Source organism: Chaetodon auriga, chromosome 16 (genome assembly GCF_051107435.1).
Source record: "Chaetodon auriga isolate fChaAug3 chromosome 16, fChaAug3.hap1, whole genome shotgun sequence".
In the NCBI taxonomy this organism is placed as follows: Eukaryota; Metazoa; Chordata; class Actinopteri; order Chaetodontiformes; family Chaetodontidae; genus Chaetodon; species Chaetodon auriga.
The window spans coordinates 16,022,731-16,042,708 of NC_135089.1; the positions used below are offsets into that span (position 1 = coordinate 16,022,731).

Here is a 19,978-nt window from a genome sequence, read left to right on the forward strand (position 1 = left end):
CTTACAAATAAACAAAAAGATGCACCTTATGACTTCAGACCTGAGAATCTTTATGTTTTTGCAGTTTCTACAGTTTTCTGCACATCCATTATTAATACATACAAAACAAATTCAGACAACTATTAAATAATTTAGCTTAAAAAATTAAACAAGACTTCTTATAAAGTCACTGTTAGTGCTGTCATATTAGAATTAGCATCCAGCCAGTCCAGAAAAAAAAAAAAAAACAGGCAAACATTTCCCTTTCTACTTGCCAATTCTTTTCAAATGGCAGATCACGCTGTAGCCCGAGTATGTCCCTGACACGAGCCCAGATTATGTTCCTTGTACATCCCATCTGTCCTCAAGTTTTGGCCTTTTGGATGTTAGCAGGCCAGGATCCGCAGTACAAACAGCATTTAATATCTCTGTTTGCAACTCTCAGAGCAGCCCGAGGGCAACAGTCTGTCAGCGTTCTGTTAAAGGGTGGTTTCTCTAATCAGTTTAGTTAGCTACTTGTATGTTCAGCAGGTTAAAGTATTTCATTTGGGCATTCAGACAGCTTTCCAGTGCTGACATATTAACTGTTAATGTGGGGTTAGACACCAGAGGGGGCAGTCAGGTGGGAGACTTTATGAGGAAGATGACAGGGGGGGGTAAAGGGAAGTGGGGCAAGATGTGTAAAATGGGGATGAAGGTGATGGATTGAAGGAGAGATTACTGGAGAAAGGGAGGAGGGGACGGATAAGGTGAGTTGTATTTTGACCATCATGGCTGTCATGTAGAGATGAGAAATATCAGTTCCCTTGTCATTTTCCATTGACTCTGTGTTATTTCACAGAAGCCCGTGGGGGGGTGTTATATTGTTTTCACTCCAGCTCAAGGGTAAGACATCAGAATCTCTTGCTCCCTTGTCCATCTATCCACCTTTCTTTCTTTCCCTTTACCCTCAGTGACATGGTTCCCTCGGCCAGCGTCAGTGTTGCGTCACACTGACATTTCTAACGTTGATACAGCATTGGTATAATTAGAAAGCACATATCGACTGTCTAACTGCTGCCAAATGTGAGTGTTTGTGCATGTGTGCAGTGCGATTTCATATTCAGACTAATGGCAATTTTTCAAACTGACAGCAATCTCTTTGCTAAAGTTTTTACTTTCTTGAGCTGAGTTGAGTTTTAATCACTTGTTTATACATTCAATCTGCAATATTTGCATCCACATTTTTTGAGTGTTAAAAAAGAAAGCAGTAGACACTTCTGAGTGTCTCACCATTCGGTGCTATTGCTGCAGTTATTACACAACAAAAGTGCATGATTCACTAGTGAACAAAAACAATCACTGAAGGCGGCACTTGACACAGCATTGGCATCATTGTGGCCAGCTGAAAAACAATAAAAATAAAAACTGGAAAGAGTTGACAGTCAGAGAATTAGAAAACCAGGCATGTTTCCAGTGTCGGTGGGAGGCTTCCAAAGTACTTCGAATGATGCAGGTAACATACTGAATCTAATACTTGCTGGTGGCTGTACAGGCAGCACAATAGCTCCTGCAGCACTGCAGCTCTTGTGTACTATGATAGTGTCATCATGCATTGCAGGCCTGAATCCTGATTGATTTTCATTATAGCTCAGACACTGTTACTAATCCTGAGTGCAAAGAACAAACACAGCCCTGTTCAGTACACAGATAGTAGAGATATGCTCTGCTGCTGTAATGCACGTAGGCTTTGTGAAGTGTTTTGATACCGTAAAATACCTGAGCTGACACATCTGACATGTCTCCCCTGTCCCAGATGAAAATGCAAAATAAAGTGAAACTAAAATGATGTGTTTTCCACCAACAACGCAGTGAAATCAGCAGAATAGGACTAGTTTGGTAGCTGGTAAACTACAGAGGAAGACAGCGTAATAAGTTACAGATTTTAGCTCAATCTTAAGTCTGTGTTTGAGTAGAAGATGTAGAAGTAGATGGAAGAAAAGTGTCTTTTATGACAGTAATAAATGAAACTCAGTAAAGACTAAATAATTTTTGCACATTTCTATGTCTCTGACAAGGAGACATGTTGATTTTGCGAAAGCATCTATTCCCTGGAAACATCTTGTACACTTCCAGCCTGATTTGACCTAAGTGCAAACATTAGGCACAGCTCTGTGTTGTTGTTGTGGATGTTACTGTGTTGAATACGGTGTGTGTGTGTGTGTGTGTGTGTGTGTGCGTGTGCGTGCGTGTGCGTGTGTGTGTGTGTGTGTGTGTGTGTGTGTGTGTGCGGAAGGGGTTGGTGGGGGGGTTAAAGGAAAGCGAGCAGCAGAAGACAAAATGATATAGTGGTGCTATCAACTGTAGAGCCTGAACCCCTGCAGTCTCATCAATCATGTGACATGTTACGCCACTAACATACAGAGTAAACCCCAATTAGCTGTCGTGGAACACCAGCAACATATTGTATGAAGGGAATCCAGCCCGAACCAGATCCACATGGTACAATAATCCACAGTTCAATGATCTATTTTGTGACTCTACTGTGTCGCTCAGAACAGAACACTGACCTCTGCTCAGAATACAGTTTGGATGTTGTTTGCTTTCGTAATGGATGTTAGGTGAGAATGCTTTTACTTATTAAAGACAGCAATCAGACATGAACCTATCTCAGCACAAACATTGGGAAAACAAATCTTTGGAATCTCTGATGTAAACAAGATTAAAATGCAGGCTGAAACTCGTCATGACGCTGTGTGGGACTCTGTCACTCTAATACCTTCAGCAGTTTAAATTAATTCAGTCCTGCTTTCTGATTCTGGACCATTTCTGCAGCGATGGTTCGCTGTTTTGTTTCTGACTGCAACAACAAAGTGATCTGAATTTGGTATTAGACTGATTCATGCTCCTTGCTGGCTTTTATTTCGTCTTCTGGTTGCTGAGGATTATGGGTACTGATTTAGACCCATTTGCAATGAGAAAGTGAATGAGTAAGAACAAATTTTCCTCTGGAACAAAGCTGCAGTATTTATAATGAACAACTGGTGGAAGAAGTATCAGATCTTTTACTTGAAACCATATTGTAGAAATACTTTGTCACAATGAAAAGTCATGAATTTAAAATTTTACAGTACAAAGTACAAAGGTATTAGTATCACACTATACTCAAATTAGCAGAAGAAAAAGGACCCATTTTGCACTATAGCTCAAAATGATTATTGATGCAGGAATGCGTACATCACTTTAATGTTGCATCTAGTAAATGTGGGGCCAGTTTTAAAGTCTTAAACAATAATAACTTGTCAAATTCAGTGGAGTAAAAAGCACCAAATTTGCCTCTGAAATGTATTGGAGTGGAAGAATAAAGCAGCAGAAAATGGAAATACTCAAGTAAAGTACAGGTACCTCAAAACAAGTACAGTAAAAGGTACAGAGCTTGTGTAAATGTTACTATATTTTAGTTGCCTTCTGTTACTGATAATTTTAACATAGCCATATGTTTTTGCCACTTTTGTGATGATTTGCATTGAGGAGCCATATCATCATTAGCTACAGAGCATATAGTAGAAAGGCTGATAGTTACACAACAATAAGTTATAATAATAAGTTTTGTTTGTGCTGAAGTAAATATTAGGTTAAGTTCAAACACGGTTGATGTCTTGGGGGCACTACTCTGACACTGTTTTGTCCCATCCTCTGATGGCTTCAAACCCCACTGAGAGCATTTCAGCAGTGAAGCTTTTTGCCTGCCTGATTTTGTTGACTTACTCAGATTTTGCAGATTTGGTAATTTTTTCTTAATTTTTGTGCATCCACAATGGATAAGTAGGCTACGTAGTTAAACAATTTCTTGTTTTTTCTCTGTTTTTACGATTGTGAGTCTGCACAGAGTGTTTTATTTTGAAAATTAACTGGTTGCTTTCTGCCGCTGCTGTGTCTGACTTCCTGTACGGGGTGATCTACTCTGTGCAGCTTGATGCAGCTTCATCTAGGCGCGTAGTTTAAACGGAAGGAGAGTGAAGAGCAACTTCTGAAACATGCTGCAGTGCTTCCGGTGCAATCACAAGCATTATCTAGAATGGCTGCGACCAGTTCTGGCATCCATAATGTGCCTGGTGGAATCATAAGAGAGGAGAAAACAGCTGGAGAAAAAAGGAAACTCTCTGGTTTGAACTTTCTCAGTAGCCTCTATCTGTCCTCTTTTCTCTGTGAATTTCGGCTGGTATGAAAGGAAGATAAATAACCGCGTTTTTCCACCCCTTAGGTGAGAAACTGCTGGCAAGATTGCTCTCATCATGTATCGGCACTGCACTCTGCAGCCTGTGACAAGTTTGTGTGTGTTATTGTGTGTATTGTGAATACGTGTTTGCTACTGCTGGTGAGAAATAGAAGGCGGGACAAGCATCTCTGAAGACCATCCCATGCAGGGCAGTGTGTATACATAGAAAACATGTGTCAATATGAACAAAGTGTTGAAAATCCATTCATTTGATTACGAGTTGATGGCTGCATCAAAGTTATTTCCCTTCCTGCTTTCATACTGTGCAGTATATATGTTCTACCATGCCAACAAAAACTTTGGGAATGAAATGGGGCTGATTTGGAGGGAGGGAGGGAGAGCAGCGAGACAGAAGGATCAAGAGAGAAAAGGAACAAGAAGATGGAGACAAAGCGAGACCAACGGGGAATGAGACGAGCGTGAGCATACGAATACCAAAAGCAAACAGAACATGAACAAGGGATGAAAGCAGAGAGCAAAGTAAAGAAGCGAATTCCTCCTCGCTCTACCATCCAGCTCCCCGTACAGAGCTTCCCCTCATCCACGCTCTTGTTTCATCTCTGCTCCTGCACAGCGCAGAAGATGTACGACGGTTTGGGCGATAGCAGGTAATTATTTTTTGGATTAGAAAAAAAAAAAAAAAAAAAAAAAAAAAGGAGTGGGGAGAGATGGAGGGATAGGGAGGGATGGTGGAGCAGGTGGTGGAGAGATGAATGGCAAAGAGGATGGATCGGTTTCTCTTCTTTAATCTCTGTGTTATCTTTAAGTTTTCCTGTAGATGCGATGGTGCTTCCAGATAAGAGCTGAGACGCGAGCAGGCAAAGAGCCAAGATGGAGAAAGAGAAAAAAGAGACACACAGTCACACCGACACACAGCAAAACACACTGGTTGAGGTCTGCAATTAAAAACAAGCTATTAAGAATTTATTGTGCACACTGCGGTTAGCAAGAGCTGTTTCGCCATTGTTCCTCATTAGCAACAATGTTGTCATGATGTGCAGATACGATGATGAGAGCTGTGATTACAAGTGTTAGATAATTACCACGGAGAGCGGATGAGAGAGTAAGACAGGCTTTATAATCACGAGCTATGAAGGTCTGGTCACACTAACAGTGAATTTTCGCAGTTCGAAGTTTGTTTTCATGGATCAGTGGAATCACAAGCAGGAGAGCAATGGGAAGTTCGACTCTGGTGAACCTCAACACTGTGGCTGCATTTATGTTTCTTTACATACATTATCAACTGAGAAAACTATTACCTATTTAGTCTTCTATTTATTTGCTAGCCATTGGAAACAGTAAATATTAACAAATCATTTGATAATGATTCTTAACATACAATTATGAACCAATTCAGCATCCAATAATGATTTCTTTTAAATCAATACACCGTCACTTCATCGTACCAGCACTTCATTTCATACTTTAGGCCTACTTGCTTCGGGTAACAGCAGTTCCAGCAGAGTAAAGTGTTTCAGTATTCTTCCCTCCTCTGACAGAAATATATTAAAAGATGAAAAGGAAACGGAAGGTGGAAGGGCAAATTGCAAAGAAATGAGGATATGCATAATAGCTGAGAATGGTGAGATGGCGATGAATAAAAATGAGACAAACAGACAGAGATAGATAGATAGATAGATAGATAGATAGATAGATAGATAGATAGATAGATGTGAAAGTGGAGTCAGTGGTGAGTTGGATGTGCAGGAGAAGGGGAGATGACCAGCTACACTACACGGGGAGTGATAATGCTTGCTACTGTGCGCGCTCCAGCAAACAGCTACATGTAAGCAGTTGATTTTCTGTCAGGGCGACTTGGAGCCAGCGTCAATCTACTGGGACAAGACCATTACCGGGATCACTGGAGTGAAAATGGAGCTCACGTTGGACGGCCTGTTCCCAAACTCAGTGTCAACTACGCACACAAACACAGAGAGGCTCACAGACACACACACATACACACACACACACACACACACACACACACACACACACACACAGTCAACACACTCTCCAGTTCTGAGGAGTTAGCAAAACATTGTTAGTCTGAATATAGAGGGGAATAAATATTCACACACTTTAACAATGGAGCCTCCCACAAAACCTCCTACTGTGCCTCCAAATTACAAAGTCAAAAGTGACAGAGATCCTTGTTAACAGCCCACAGCCCTGCTCAAAATAAACATCTCACTATGAAGTAATCACTCGCCATTTATCTATATTTTGTCTGTGTTTCAAACATAAAGTGAAATATGCTGTTTTAGCCACTTGTCTCATGTTTAACATGCTGTAAATATCTCGTAATTTGGGCGTGTGGGCTTTGATGAAAAACTGATATAAATATACAGAAGAAGTAGGACAATGAAGAGGAGGCATGACTCCTTTTTTTTGGCATGAAATTAAATTAAAGTCAAAGCAGAGAAAACTGCAAGATGTTGCAATATCATCACTTAATTAGAGAGATGTGGGAAAGGCTAAAGAATCAGTTGTGCCTTTGGTGGGAAAAAATATTTTTCTTGTCTGCAGCGAAAATGGTGCTTTCACTGTCCTAGAAGCTTCTCTGTGCAGGGTTTTCTTTAAAGTAAGGTGCTGCACAAATAAACTTAACTTACCTTGAGAATTCTCAATGTGTCTTCTGTTGCTTTAATAATGTTTATAATGTGCACACAGGGATCACATTGTATGAACAAGCAAAATGTCATTTTCTTGTTGAATCTGACCATCGCACCATCACGCACATTCTTTTGGCCTGACATCCAGCAGCTATGTTTTAAACCTGAGGTCCCAGAAAAGAGCGAGAAAAAGAAGAAGATGAGGTGGAAAAACAGCAGGAGGAGAAATAACAGGATACGGTATGAGACATGGGGAGACCGAGGGGAGGAGAAGGAGGAAGAATTAATAGTGAATAGAGGAAGTCGTGCATTGTGGAACCACTGCAGCAACAGTTGAGCTGAGGAGGTTCAGGGTTCTGCAGCAATCTGTCTCACTGGGCTCTGCTGCACTGAGGTGTGGTGTGGAGTTACAATCGTAACACGACTGATACAGCTGCCTCTGTGGGACAAGACACGCCTCTGTCCACAGACACAGAGTAGAATAGATAACAAGTGGCGGACGAGATGTTTTTTGATAAGTCAGAGCAGCAATACGTTATCGTAAAGATAGGTTGAGGTTACAGGTTGAAGTCTTGCATTCATAGTTACAGGAGCACAGAAGTATTAGTAGGAAAATGTGCTTCCAGTATCCAGAGTGTGAAACTTCATAATGCAGCAGAACGGCACCTGTCACAGCTTGTTATGCAATTAGATATTTTTTCTGGTAATGCTGTAACTGGTCAAAATGATTTTAATTGGCTTGAGTTCCTGGTGTACTGTTGAATAATTTAATCAATGAATATACACCAGAGTATAAGTTAAACATATGTTTTGCATGTAAATTATTTATCTGCCGAGCACTGTCAACAATATTAAATATATCTGCAAAACATTCATTGACAAGGTCTTTTTTTTTTAATTGCTTGTTCAATATCTGCTCCTGACAACTAAAACATGATTCAGTTTTCATACTGACTCTGGAGAACATTTCCTCAAATATCTGTAGGTAAAGACGGCAACTGCAAATCAATCATGTTGCTTCCACAGCATGTGAACAGCAAAATAGCTGTTGGAGCAGAAAAGGATTGCTTGGATTAAACAAAGACGTTTAAAACACACTGGCCTGACAGCCTAAGGTCAGCTTATAAAGCCTTTTTTTTGGATGTCGCAGTTCCAACAAGTAAAGTGTGTTAAAAAAGAAAACTTCATGCGGGTGCATGGCAACAAGCTGCAAGCTAAGGGCAAAGTGTGTTTTAGAGCTGGAAATACGGGTTTTAATCACTTTTAGAGTCCGGCTGCCAAAGATCACTTTGGTCTTGTGTGTGTGTGTGTGGGGTGTGTTTTCACGAGCAGGCTAAGTGGAGGAACAAGAAGCAGGGAAACATTCACATTTATCACCCAGGTGCAGAGGTTAATAAAAGGCAAACAATAGTTCCTTGTTGATTTGAGTTAACTGTGCACTTCGGGAGGGTCAGAATCTATTTTTCATACTGCTGCAGCATCAAAGAGTTTATTTTGGGTCCAGATTAAGCATGGAGGAGGAGGAGGAGGAGGAGGAGGGCATGAGCTTAACAAGCCTCACTGCTTTTCTAAAAAAACACAAGCTCCTGTTAATGCAAGGTGAGAACGGCTCTTACAGCGGCGGTGAAATCAGCACCGAAGCCCGAAGCCACGTTTTACATCAGTGATGAGTTTCTTTGTGGCGCACAAAGTCCATTTGAAGAACTGTTTGATCTCGTTTTCTGTCATATCCTGTATGTCTTATTTGATATTTTAATTGATTTCTTCTCTCTCATTTCACCTGAAAACTTCTCAATGAAAAAGTAAAGTTCTCATCGTCACTTTACCCCCCCCCCCCCCCCCCCAGGCCTCACCAACACTGAACTCAGACAACAAGCCTCACTGGAAAATATTGAATTCATCTGTTTGCTGCTGTAGCCGTTACAGGAAAGCAGAGTCATGAGCACGTTTATCTCTGGCCTCTAAACACCTGTCAGAGGCGGTGATGAAAAGCACCACTGTGGCTGAACAATAAAGGAAATAGAAAGCACTGTTGATGGAACACAATACAGTAAAGGAACAGAACGGCCGAGGGAAATGGTTGTTTGGATCCCCAGTGGGTCATTCAATTGCTCGTGCCCTTGAACACATGGCTCTTCAGTGGAATAACTTATGGTAAGTAGTATAATGCAGTTAAAGGGAGTGAGAGGGATGTTATACTGCATGTGTGTGTGTATCAGGGTAAACATATAGATTTAGGGATCAAGTGGTCACTTGTGTCACAAATATTCCATTGATCCCAAATTTGGTTAGTTATGTGAGTTTATAAGAGTTTCCCCCATCAACATGCAACTTTCTACATATTTAGAAACAACTCTGGGATTATTGTGTTCATATTTATGACAGCCAGACGCCATCATGACGACAGAAAGCCCTGCATGTTTGCTGCCTTCCAATCCACATACCAGAACAAGATCTAGTATGTCCCAGAACATAGTACATCAAATGCAGTATGCCCAAAATACCAGAATGCCTTGCTGCATCCGGCGAGCCAGCATGCTTTTCAGACTGTTCTGCAGAGTCCTCTGTGCAGCGGAAGACGCGTCAAATCGACTGAGCCACCGAGAGCAGGGTTCATACAAAGTCTTGACACCTGTTCTAAAGCGCATACTTTTTCTTTTTACTTGAAATTTCACAGCACGGACTGCAGCAGGTGTATGAGCAAGAGGGCCAGAGCTCAAGGCGCACTATGGTACGAGGTAGTATGTCCCAATTGTATGCATACTGGATGCAACAGTGCATACTTTATAAGGGCAGCTGCAGAACAGACTGAAGGTGAAGAGAAAAAGGATGTGATTTGGATCGCAGTCGTCGTGTGGTGGTCGGACATCTGCGTGTAATATAATAAACAGTACTTATTGTTTAATTGTGTGCAAGAGTGAGCTGATTTTCATCCTTTACCTATTTATTCACGCTGTGCTTGTTTGACTCGTAGCCTGCTAACACTGGCAGTAATTCATGCCTGGCAATGAGATTATTTATGCTGTTGGCGAGTACGTGTTATTTCATTGTCTTTAAATAGCTTAATGCAACAGTAGGTGTGTTGTGAGTAATGCTGCACAAACATATTTATTATTTTTTCTAAAGGCTGATGTGCCAAATATTTATTGGCCAACACCTTAATTGCGCTGGCACTGATTTTTCCAGCCACAGTGTGCACAGTGGTCTTAACGACAAGGCTTTTAGGCACGTTTTCGTCACGTTAGCTGTGCTGATTTCTACAGATCTGCTCGTGATCAATGATGCAAAATGTAAATTTAAACATTTGTGGTAATAGTCTGTTTACTGCAGCATACTTCAGGAGCCCTTGTGTACATCCTCCTCTGTTTCGCTCCGTCTGCTCCCCTCTTCACCTTCAGTCCATAATATCCCGAGCTGAGCTGTGGTTAATTGAAAGAGCTTGATTTGGCATATTAATTCCCACCGCTAAATCACGTATCAGAGGATATAATTCATTTTTCATTTTGCTTTGCAGCAGTTTCCACATGACAGATGCAGCAGCAGACAGACGGAGAGCAAAACAAAAACACAAACAGCCACTTGGGAGGTGAGAAGCAGTGCAATGGGGGGGCACTGTATAGTTGTAATGAGAGGCCTGTGTGTGTGTGTGTGTGTGTGTGTGTGTGTGTGTGTGTGTGTATGCACATGTGTGCATGCGTGTTTTGTGCTATACATCATTGCACCACTGCCTGTTGTGATTGCCTGACCCAAGGTTTCAGCACATTACCATCATAACAGCTTTGTGGCTGGATTTATTCATTGAGTGCATGCACACACACACACACACACACACACACACACACACACACACACACACACACACACACACACACACACACACAGAGTGTCGTTTCCATCACTTTTGGGGACACTGCATTGACTTATATTCATTTCCTGGAGACTTACCCCAGCTATAACCACCACTTGCCTAACCCTAACCTTAACCAAGGTCTTCTTCGGAGAATGTAATGATTTACATTGTGGGGACTTGCACTGTGTAAACAGATTTATGTCCCCGCAACATGAGTAATACATCGGCACAAACACACACGTTTATGCACAGACCCAGGACACTTTCTCTCTCACAGCTGGGTGAGAGTGTCTGCCTGTCAAATGTATGCAGGCTGAGAATGAATTTTAAAATGCGATGCCCATGAATAGATGTGATAAACAATTTTGCCGGGTCTCGTCCATTCTGCAGCGGAACACAAAGAGGCCTCGCAGTATTTTTGTCTTTCACGGGCAAACTATCCAAAATCATTACTTCATATTTCATAATTAGGGTTTCAGACTCAATGCAGCTCTTCTGTCATATTGGATTTTAGGCATTTGCTGGTTGTTTTATTCAGAAGAACTTACAAACAGCTCTAACTCCGACTCATTCTGTGATAAGATCATTTTAAGCATTTTCAACTGTGTTTGCTTCCACTTTTCACTGACTTTGTGTGCAAAGTGCTGCCTCTAAAAAAAAGTCTTTACTCTCAGGGAGACTGTGCTGAGACGATTTTGTTTTTCCTGAAAGAGTGTGTGTGAATGGGAGACTTGTATGAGCTAATTGTAAAGTGCTTTGCCTGTTAAGGTAGAACTCTGCGATGTAAGTGGAGTCCATTTTCCATTACATGTGGATTACTAATCTATGTGACTAATTATTGCAACTGTAATGACCAGCATGGAAAAACCCCAAAAAGTGGTCAGACGTACCTTGAAACAGGCTTTCTAATTAGGTAATAGAACAACAGCAACCCCCGTGTCAAAAAGATATGATGGAACTGAAAGGATACAACATCGCTGCCACCACAGCAGTTCAAACAACAGTCCCATCCTAAAAGAACAAAAAGTGTGGAGAATAAAAACTTAAAGTTAGAGCATAACCTCGTTGTCAAGTCGCAGCACAAATGTGTTCAAACAAGCCCAGAAGATGCTTTGAAAGACAGTCATTTTCCATGCAGACTGGCCACAGAGCTCCGCAGTCATCCACAGCTCTTAATGGCACATCAGTAGAATTACAACAGCTTAGCGCCTCACTCATCAGCACCTCCTCCTCTCCTCTGTAACTTTCTCTCTTCCTCCATCTATCCCTCCCTCCCTCATGCTCCAGCAGACTGTCCTTTCACCGGCTCCTTTATCACTGGGCTCTGGTCACATCACTACTCCAGTGTCATTGTGTCTGCCCTCACACACACCAGCTGTAGCAGTTGTAAGGTAAACAACTGTGAAAGGCAGGAGGGCAGCAAAACAACCTCTGCATCGCTAGTCGCTCTGTTTCCCCAACATGGCCTTCTTCCATCCCTCTGTTCGTTTCTTTCTTTATCTAATTTTTCCTACTTCGTGGTTGTCACTGACCCCGTCTCTGTCCTTTCCTATGAGTTAAGAGACATTTCTTTGGGACTATGCCAAGGTAGTACAAAAAAAGGGTGCATTGGCAGCGAGTCAGCATTTGTCACAGTGCCTGTGCCCCTTTTGCATTAATGCTAAATATGAATTGCTGCGAGGCAGACAGACGGGAAACCACAAAAACATAACTCTGTGACAACGCTGACAAAGTTTAAAACCATTTCGTCTTAAAGATAACAGCTTCTCGTGCAGCGGTGCAAGAGACACTGAGATCGTTTACTCAAGTAACACAATGTTAAACTGCTCCGGCATTCACGAGTACAACACAAAACATTTATCAACAAAATGTACTGGATGTATTTAAAGTACACATTATGCAGCAGAATGACCCCTGTAGGAGCGGCATTTATATTATGGGATCATTATACTGATGCATAACTGTACGAACAGCATGTGAATGTTTTAGCTTGTCAGGGTGGAGCTAATTCAATGTGATAGCTACAACCCTGATTCTAAAAAAAAAAGCTGGGACTCTAAAATGTGATAACTGGCAAATCCTTTTTGACACATGCTCATCTGAAAACAGTACAAAGATAAATATTTAATGTTTCGCCTCATCAGCTTCATTGATTTTTGTAAATATCTGTTCTATTCTGAATTTGATGCAGCAACATGTTTCAAAGTTGGGACAAGAGCAACAAAAGACTGGATAAGATCCAAAAACACCTGTTTGGAACATTCCACAGGTAAACAGGTTGATTGGTAACAGGTGACAGTATCATGATTGGGTATGAAAGGGGCATCCTGGAAAGGCTCAGTGTTCACAAGCAAGGATGGAGAGAGGTTCACCACTTTGTGAACACATGATTGTACAAAGGATCTTATTGCAGGGGCTCAGGGACACTTTGTAAAACTGTAAGTAGAAAGTAGCATCTAATGGAAAATACAAGTACCTCAATGCTGTACTCACATACAGTACTAGAGTAAGTGTTTCCGGATACTTTCTACCACTGCTGACATGATAAAACTGATCTGCCACCACAGGTCTGGTTAGACTAAGACAAATAAAACTGCCTCATCAGAACATCACCATCATGGCAGAAAGAAACCAGTGCAAACTATCGGTACAAGACGAGAACCGCCGTCCTCATTTTCAGGGTCACACGCTTTGTTGACCATCCTGCTCAGCTGTCACGGAGTCATACAGTGTTTATGTCTCAATTCTGAGTGTACAATGAGACATTTTGAGCACTTGGAGGCACAGATGTACTTCTGCTGTTTGTGGACACCACAGAGGCAGTTTGGAAACACTATCGGCCTGGAAGCACCTGAACATGTACCAAGCCCACCTATGTGTGGGTGTTATTTCTTTCAAATTTATTTAATTTTATTTTGCTTCTGAAATGAATCTAATATTTCTTTTACACAATTTCTCCATAATTCTCTATAACTCACTGTATATATATTCATTGATTTGACTTGGATTTGCAGTAAGTTGTTTGATTTTAAAGGAGGACTGGTAATAATCATCTCTGTCTCATTGACTTAAACTGGGGGGAAAAAAAACCCGTTTCCATCCAGGAAGGTCAAAGTGAGCGGTCAAGCCAGTAGAGTTTCATTGTCTTGCTGCAGGACACTTCAGCGGGACAGATGCTTGCCAACATCTGTTCTGCTGATTGGAGGCATACACATGTCAACTCTGAGAAACTTCAAGACGAATGCTGCACATTTCTTTTGACAGAATGACCTGCATGTGGTGAACAGAGCCAACTAGATTTCAGGAATATCTCCAAAACAATCCCTTGACCCAAGAATTAAAATTCACACAGACTTTTTTTGAACCAGGGGAGAAAATGTGCCAGGAGCTGCCAGCTTTCGTTGTGTTATGGGTGCCTCAGTGCACTATAACATTAATGAGCACTGATGTCCAGCGCTACCCTACTCTTCCTCTTCCTCCACCTCTCATCCTCCCCTGGAGAAAGAGATCCGGTAATGACAGGATTGTAAAGGAGCCCCCGTGGCCTGACTCTTAACACCCGATAGGCTGGCCAGTCACACCCAACACACACACTGTCTCACTCTCCTCCTCTGCCCCCTCACACACACACACACACACACACTGACACAAACACACACCCCTGTTCTCTGCACTAGAATAAGCCGTTGGCTGCACTCCAGTCAGATCCGCTCAATATTTCACCCTTCCAAAAACCGCCCCTCTCTCTTCTCATTGTTCACTGGAGGCCGCACATTGCCACAGTCATAGTTGTGTCACAGCAATCAATCAGCCGTCAATGTGAAACGGCTACAACAATACAGAGAAAACACAGTACAACCGCACTGTAATTTCCCCCCAAACTCCTCCCTTACTGTCACCTGACGTCCGTCCTTAAAATCTCCATCCTACTGCTCGACCTCCACCCAGTCCTCTCTCTGCTTCACTACGTCCATACAAGCATCACACCACTTATCACCTCACTGTGATTCAGTCACTTGGCTCGTTATCCAGCTGGTGACCCTCTCACACATATGCAGAGATACGCACACACAAGTCCATTCACACATGCAGGAATTTACGCTTGCATTTACTCACACATGCTTAGATATACATACACACGTAGAAACACTTGCGTGCTGAGGATGCTAACCAAATGTGATATTTAATTAGGGTTTACTCAGTCCATTCTGTATGTGAGTGACAGCGTTTGACAGTAATGTGATTATAGTAGGTATAAATGTAGTAATTACATTACAATTGCTAATCTCACTAAGTTGGAGTTGGTAAAGGGAGTCTGGCAGTGTTGGGCTAACTACTATTGCTGTTGAGTAATGAGTAATGTAATTACTTTTTCAATAAGTAATGAGTAATCGATCAGAGGTTTTGAGAGAATTGCGCATGTTTAACTGATAGAGGAATTTAAAAGAGTTTCAAAGCTGGAGTGTTTTCCCCATTCTCTATAAATCTTTCTTTGATCTTCAATGTTACCCAACAACCAAACCCAGGATTCTCCCAGATCATGTGCTGATTATGGTCATGTTGTGACAACCAGTAATTATTTTAACTTTGCTTCTGAGAAATCATGTTCTGTCTGTCAGCGAGACCCATGAGCCTCGGCTCCTGTTACCATGGAGAAGAAGATGGCAGATTAAAGAAATGTTGTTGATGAACAAAACACAGTACCACAGTACCTGAATTCATCCCAAATTAAACCAGAATCCAAAAGTAAATTCGTAACAGCTACAGGTTGAGTTGTGGTTTTCTCTACAGTGCAATCTTCAGTTTTCGCTCAAAGCTCTGTGATTGGATACATCCTGCCAAAATGCACCATGGGAATCTCAGTCAGGCTCGTACCTTTGACTTATTATCAAAAAACCAAATATTTCAGAGTGCAGTTGATCATCTTTTGCCCTAATATCTTAATCGGGAGTTTTCAAGCTGTAGAGGAGCTCCAACTGAGGGTCACCTCAATGTTGTCTGAGGGAAAATGAATGGGACCTTAATAGCTAGAACAATGGCAACACAGATGGCTCCTCCCAGTCTGCTACTCTTTATTTTATGCCCTCATCATCTCCATAATTTGAAATGTAAAGCTGTAAGATATATTAATATAATAGACAACCTATACTACTAAAAATACTAGTTGTAGATGGCATAAAAAATGTGAATTGTCCAGAATAGACAGAAACATTTAGATGACGATCTGAATAGAAAGCTTCTTGAAAAAGAAAATGATCATCCATCCACTCAAATCAAATCTATCATCTCTCTCTGCCCAACATCAACTATCCATCCACCTTTCTCAGCTCGTACCTGGAGTTGGTCATGTCAGTCTGTCCTCCCTGACTCTTCTCCAGCCCGAGTTTGGTGAAAATCCCCACCAACACCATGATGGCCACCACTCCACAGATAATATACACGATCATATGGGTCCGATCCCGGTCTGGCTCCTCGTGGACCTCTGTGACAGGTGCCGCCGGTCGCCCGGTGTTTGCCCAGACGGGCGTGTCATAGTTGGAACAGGAAGTCTGGTCCAAACTGTGGATTTTGAACTGGCAGCAGAAGCGGTAGAAGCAGGAACCACAACAGAACAGGTAGATACCTGCGTTACAGTTGAAGGGCGGGTCCCACTGGCCCATGACATCGTAGTAGCCCCAGCAACGGTTACCAGTAGTTGGAGCTGTTTTGTCCTCCATGTCCGGTGTGGGCGTTGCCAGCGCGGCCTCTGGCACCATAGTGGGCTCTATGGTCCCATTGTTGGTGGAAACCTGGGCCAAAGCCTGACCTGTCGACCCAGAGTTCAGTCCGCCCAGAGAGGTCAAAGCCAGGAGAATGGCCAGCGAGAAGCTCACCAAGACTGGATGAATGGAGGTGGCCATCTTGGACTTACTCCAGTGTCTTTTGATGGCTCAGTGCTGATGTTATTGATAGGCCCAAATTAAAGCTCCTATAGGTTAAAAAACAACAAAGAAAGAAAAAGAAAGTTAAATATCATGCTTGCCCAGAGCTTTGAATTATAATCAGTGAATGAATCTCTGAGCTGCGCAGGTATTAGAAATCAGTGAGGGGGTTTAGCTTAGATTCAGTAGAGAGGATTCAATTAGTGTTGTGGGAGCTATCACCGCACGCAGTTACAGAAAGCTAAATTGTCGTCAGGGGGCAGAGGAACAAGTGAGAGAAAGAAATCAATCTCCCATCTCAACATGCTCCTAACAGGAGTGAATGGGTCCCCTATGAGCAGGCACTCATGTGCGCACACACATCACAGCCGCTTGCAGTTTACTGTACAGGTGTGTGTGTGTGTGTGTGTTTATGAAAGCAAATAAATATTCCAAAATTCAGGAAATGTCACCTTTCACAAAGAAGCCATATGTCGTCAGCAGACAGCAGAGGCGGTTGTAGACAAATCTGGTGACTTGGAGGGAATCCAGTTTAGGAGGGCGTGTTACGTACGAATGAACTTGCCTCTGGCATTTCCAGCAGTGCGCTCCCCCGCTGAGCGGATGAATAATCCGTGGAAAGTGAGAGCACTGGGTTCCTGAGCGCTAGCAGGACAAGAAAGCAGATTCCTCTAAAACTCACAGATAGTCACGGGCTGCCACATGAAAGGCTTTTCACTCCGGAGACGGACTCATATTCCTGAGTGGATAACAACTCTAATGCTCATCGCTGGAGTCCAATCAGCTGTGATGTCCTGAATAAACTCTGACCGGAGTGAAGTGTTTTCTTTGAAGAGTTGTCTGCCTCCTCCACTTCTCCCTCTCAGAGCTTAACTTGCATCTATCATCCTCTTCCTCTCAGTGTCACTGTTCAGAAGAAGCTTTTTTATTTTCGTGGTGGGCATCTTTTCACCTCCACCTTGGTCCGCTTTGACGTGCAGATGTGTAGATCCAGTCTTTCAGTCCCTGACGTCTCTATGAGTGATACTGAATGTTGAGCTCTTATTTTGTAAAGACTGCGCAGGATATCTCCTTCCTATTTCCAGACCCAACAGGTAACACCAGCTGTTCAGTAGTCTTTAAATCATTACTCCAGGCTCTCGTCAAATCCTGTGATGATTACAGTCCAAAAGCGTCCCTCTTGCACCTGAGGCGTGTTTTCTGTCACACACACAAACACACACACACACACACACACGCAGACACACACAGACAGACACACACACTCACACACACATTCACAAATAGCTGAAATCCCCCCTGGTGACAGTGCTCTGTCAGTGTCAGTCTGTAGCTTTTAAGCGACACACAAGGAGTCCAAAGGCTTTTTGTTCCTCGGTGTGTGCGGGGGGCTCCTGTTGCTGCTGCTGCTGCTGCTGCTCCACTGACACCCCTCCTCTCCGTGGATCCCTGGGTCTGTAACAGACCCGGGACACCAGCTGGGTGCTCTGTCTGTCAGCCTGCTCAGTCCTGCCCTACAAGTGCTAAGAATAAGAGGAGAGGAGAGAGGAGGAGAAAGGGAGAGGGGAGGGCTGATGTTGTGATACTGAATCCCTGATCTTAATGTCTTGGCGCTGCTGACCAGCGTGGAGTGTCCCACATAACGGATCCCTGCTTGTTCTTTGATGGTGCTCCTTCCTTGCTTTGCTTTTCGGCTCAGTTTTTGATGATGTCTCTTTGTTTACACTCTGATCCTAATCTCCCTCTATCCTCCCTTTGATATTTTTCGCCTCTTTTCTCCCCCGCCACAACTTACCTCACCCTTTCCCTCTCAGCCCGAGCCGGGCTGTGTGGGCTTTGGTCGATTTGCTGAGGAAATATCAGCGTGGGGTCAGAGAGCTTGTGGACTGCCCTCTGCACTTTCAGTGGTGCGCTTGCACGAGCCTCGCTGGAATAATACTCCCCCAGCCCATTCGGACGACAGAGACAAGTGGAGATGCGACAGCCAAACAGCCGCGTGGCACCGAGGGCAGATCAAAAAATATCCTGTTTTCAAAAGAAGCCCCCTTGGAAATATAGGACTGTCTGCAGCAGGAGCTCTTTGTTGTTGTTGTTGTTATTGTTGTTGCCTCAACAACTCAGTTGCCAGTTTTCCAAATTTCCCATTTGCATCAATGTATTTTTTTTGTCTTTTTTTCCCCCCCACACTGAGCAAAAAAATGGACAAAAAAAAATCTCAAAGCATTAATGCGCGACAGTTTTTAGGCAAATGCTGCATGTGATCTCCCAATTTTTCATGCAATGGATTTTGCTGTCAATTCAGTCCTTGTCCGGCTGCAGCTTCTTTGAAAACAGGCATAATTTGATATATATGTATAGGAATTTTATATATATATCATATGTATGTGTTTTCACTGGTGCTCTGCTTGTGGGGTGCTCCAAACAGAAGTGGGAAGAGAAAGGAGAAGCAATCAAATGCTTTTTGTTCATTCCATCTTCCCCCTGTGTTGTTGCTTCTTCTTCATCAGTGTGTATTCCCTTATTTCCTCGCTGCCTCAGTGCGTCTGTATCCCGTCTGCTGGTGATGCTCGCGCTGCTGCCGCTGCTCTCTGGCAGGACTGGATGACAATGTCTCACACTCTCTCTCTCTCTGTTTCTCTCTCTCTCTCTCTCTCTCTCACTCCTCCCTCTCCCACTCACTCCTCCCTCTCTCGCTCACTCCTCCCCTCCCTCTCAGTGTCTCTCTCTCTCTCTCTCTCTCACACACACACTCACTTATATCTTTTGTGGGCAAATGAGCGCAGCTCTTGCTTGCTGACTCTCCCTTTCACTCTCCTCCTCTCTCTCTCATTATGTGTCACTGACACTCTCCTCTTCCAGTTTTGACCCGCGTTTTTTTTTTTTTTTTTTTTCTTCCTTTCTGGCTCACCACTATCAAAACTCAGCCCTGGTCCTTTTTTCCTTCACCCTCCTTCCATTCTTGTCCTCCTGTTCTTTTTTTATCCATTCATCTCTGTTTACCTGCTGTCCGTCTAACCTTCTCACTTTGCTTTGGCTGCTTCTCCTGCCCCCTTTCCTTCCTCTTTTTATTCCATTTTCTCATTATTACTAAGCTTTCATCCCTCCCTCTTTTCATTCTCTTTGTTTTTTCCTCCTGTGCTACTTTCCATCCCCAAAATGCCTTTCAGACCAACAAATGGGAGCACTGGTGCTGACTGAGCGGCAGGTTGTAATGTGCAGGCATGCTTTGCGTGTGCATGTGTGTGTTTGGCTTGGTGCATGTTTGTGCCTGTGCGTAATTACTGCGCTAACACCTCTGCACATCCTCGTCTTTGTGTGAGCACGTCTGGAACATGTGTGGTGCTGCAGTCTACAGGGG

The 19,978-nt window shown here is 42.9% G+C and overlaps 1 protein-coding gene across 1 annotated transcript in view; it reads right to left on the reverse strand.

Annotated features, from left to right (window-relative positions):
* Positions 1–19,380, reverse strand: part of LOC143334106 (protein shisa-8-like) — a 91,469-nt gene extending 72,089 nt beyond the window's left edge. The window contains exons 1-2 of the mRNA XM_076752641.1: positions 17,073–19,380; positions 16,034–16,667 (exon numbers count right to left, since the gene is read on the reverse strand). Coding sequence (XP_076608756.1) covers positions 16,034–16,599 — 566 coding nt within the window. The 5' untranslated portion in view covers positions 16,600–16,667; positions 17,073–19,380. The remainder of the gene's footprint in view (positions 1–16,033; positions 16,668–17,072) is intronic.
* Positions 19,381–19,978: the final 598 nt, after the last annotated feature.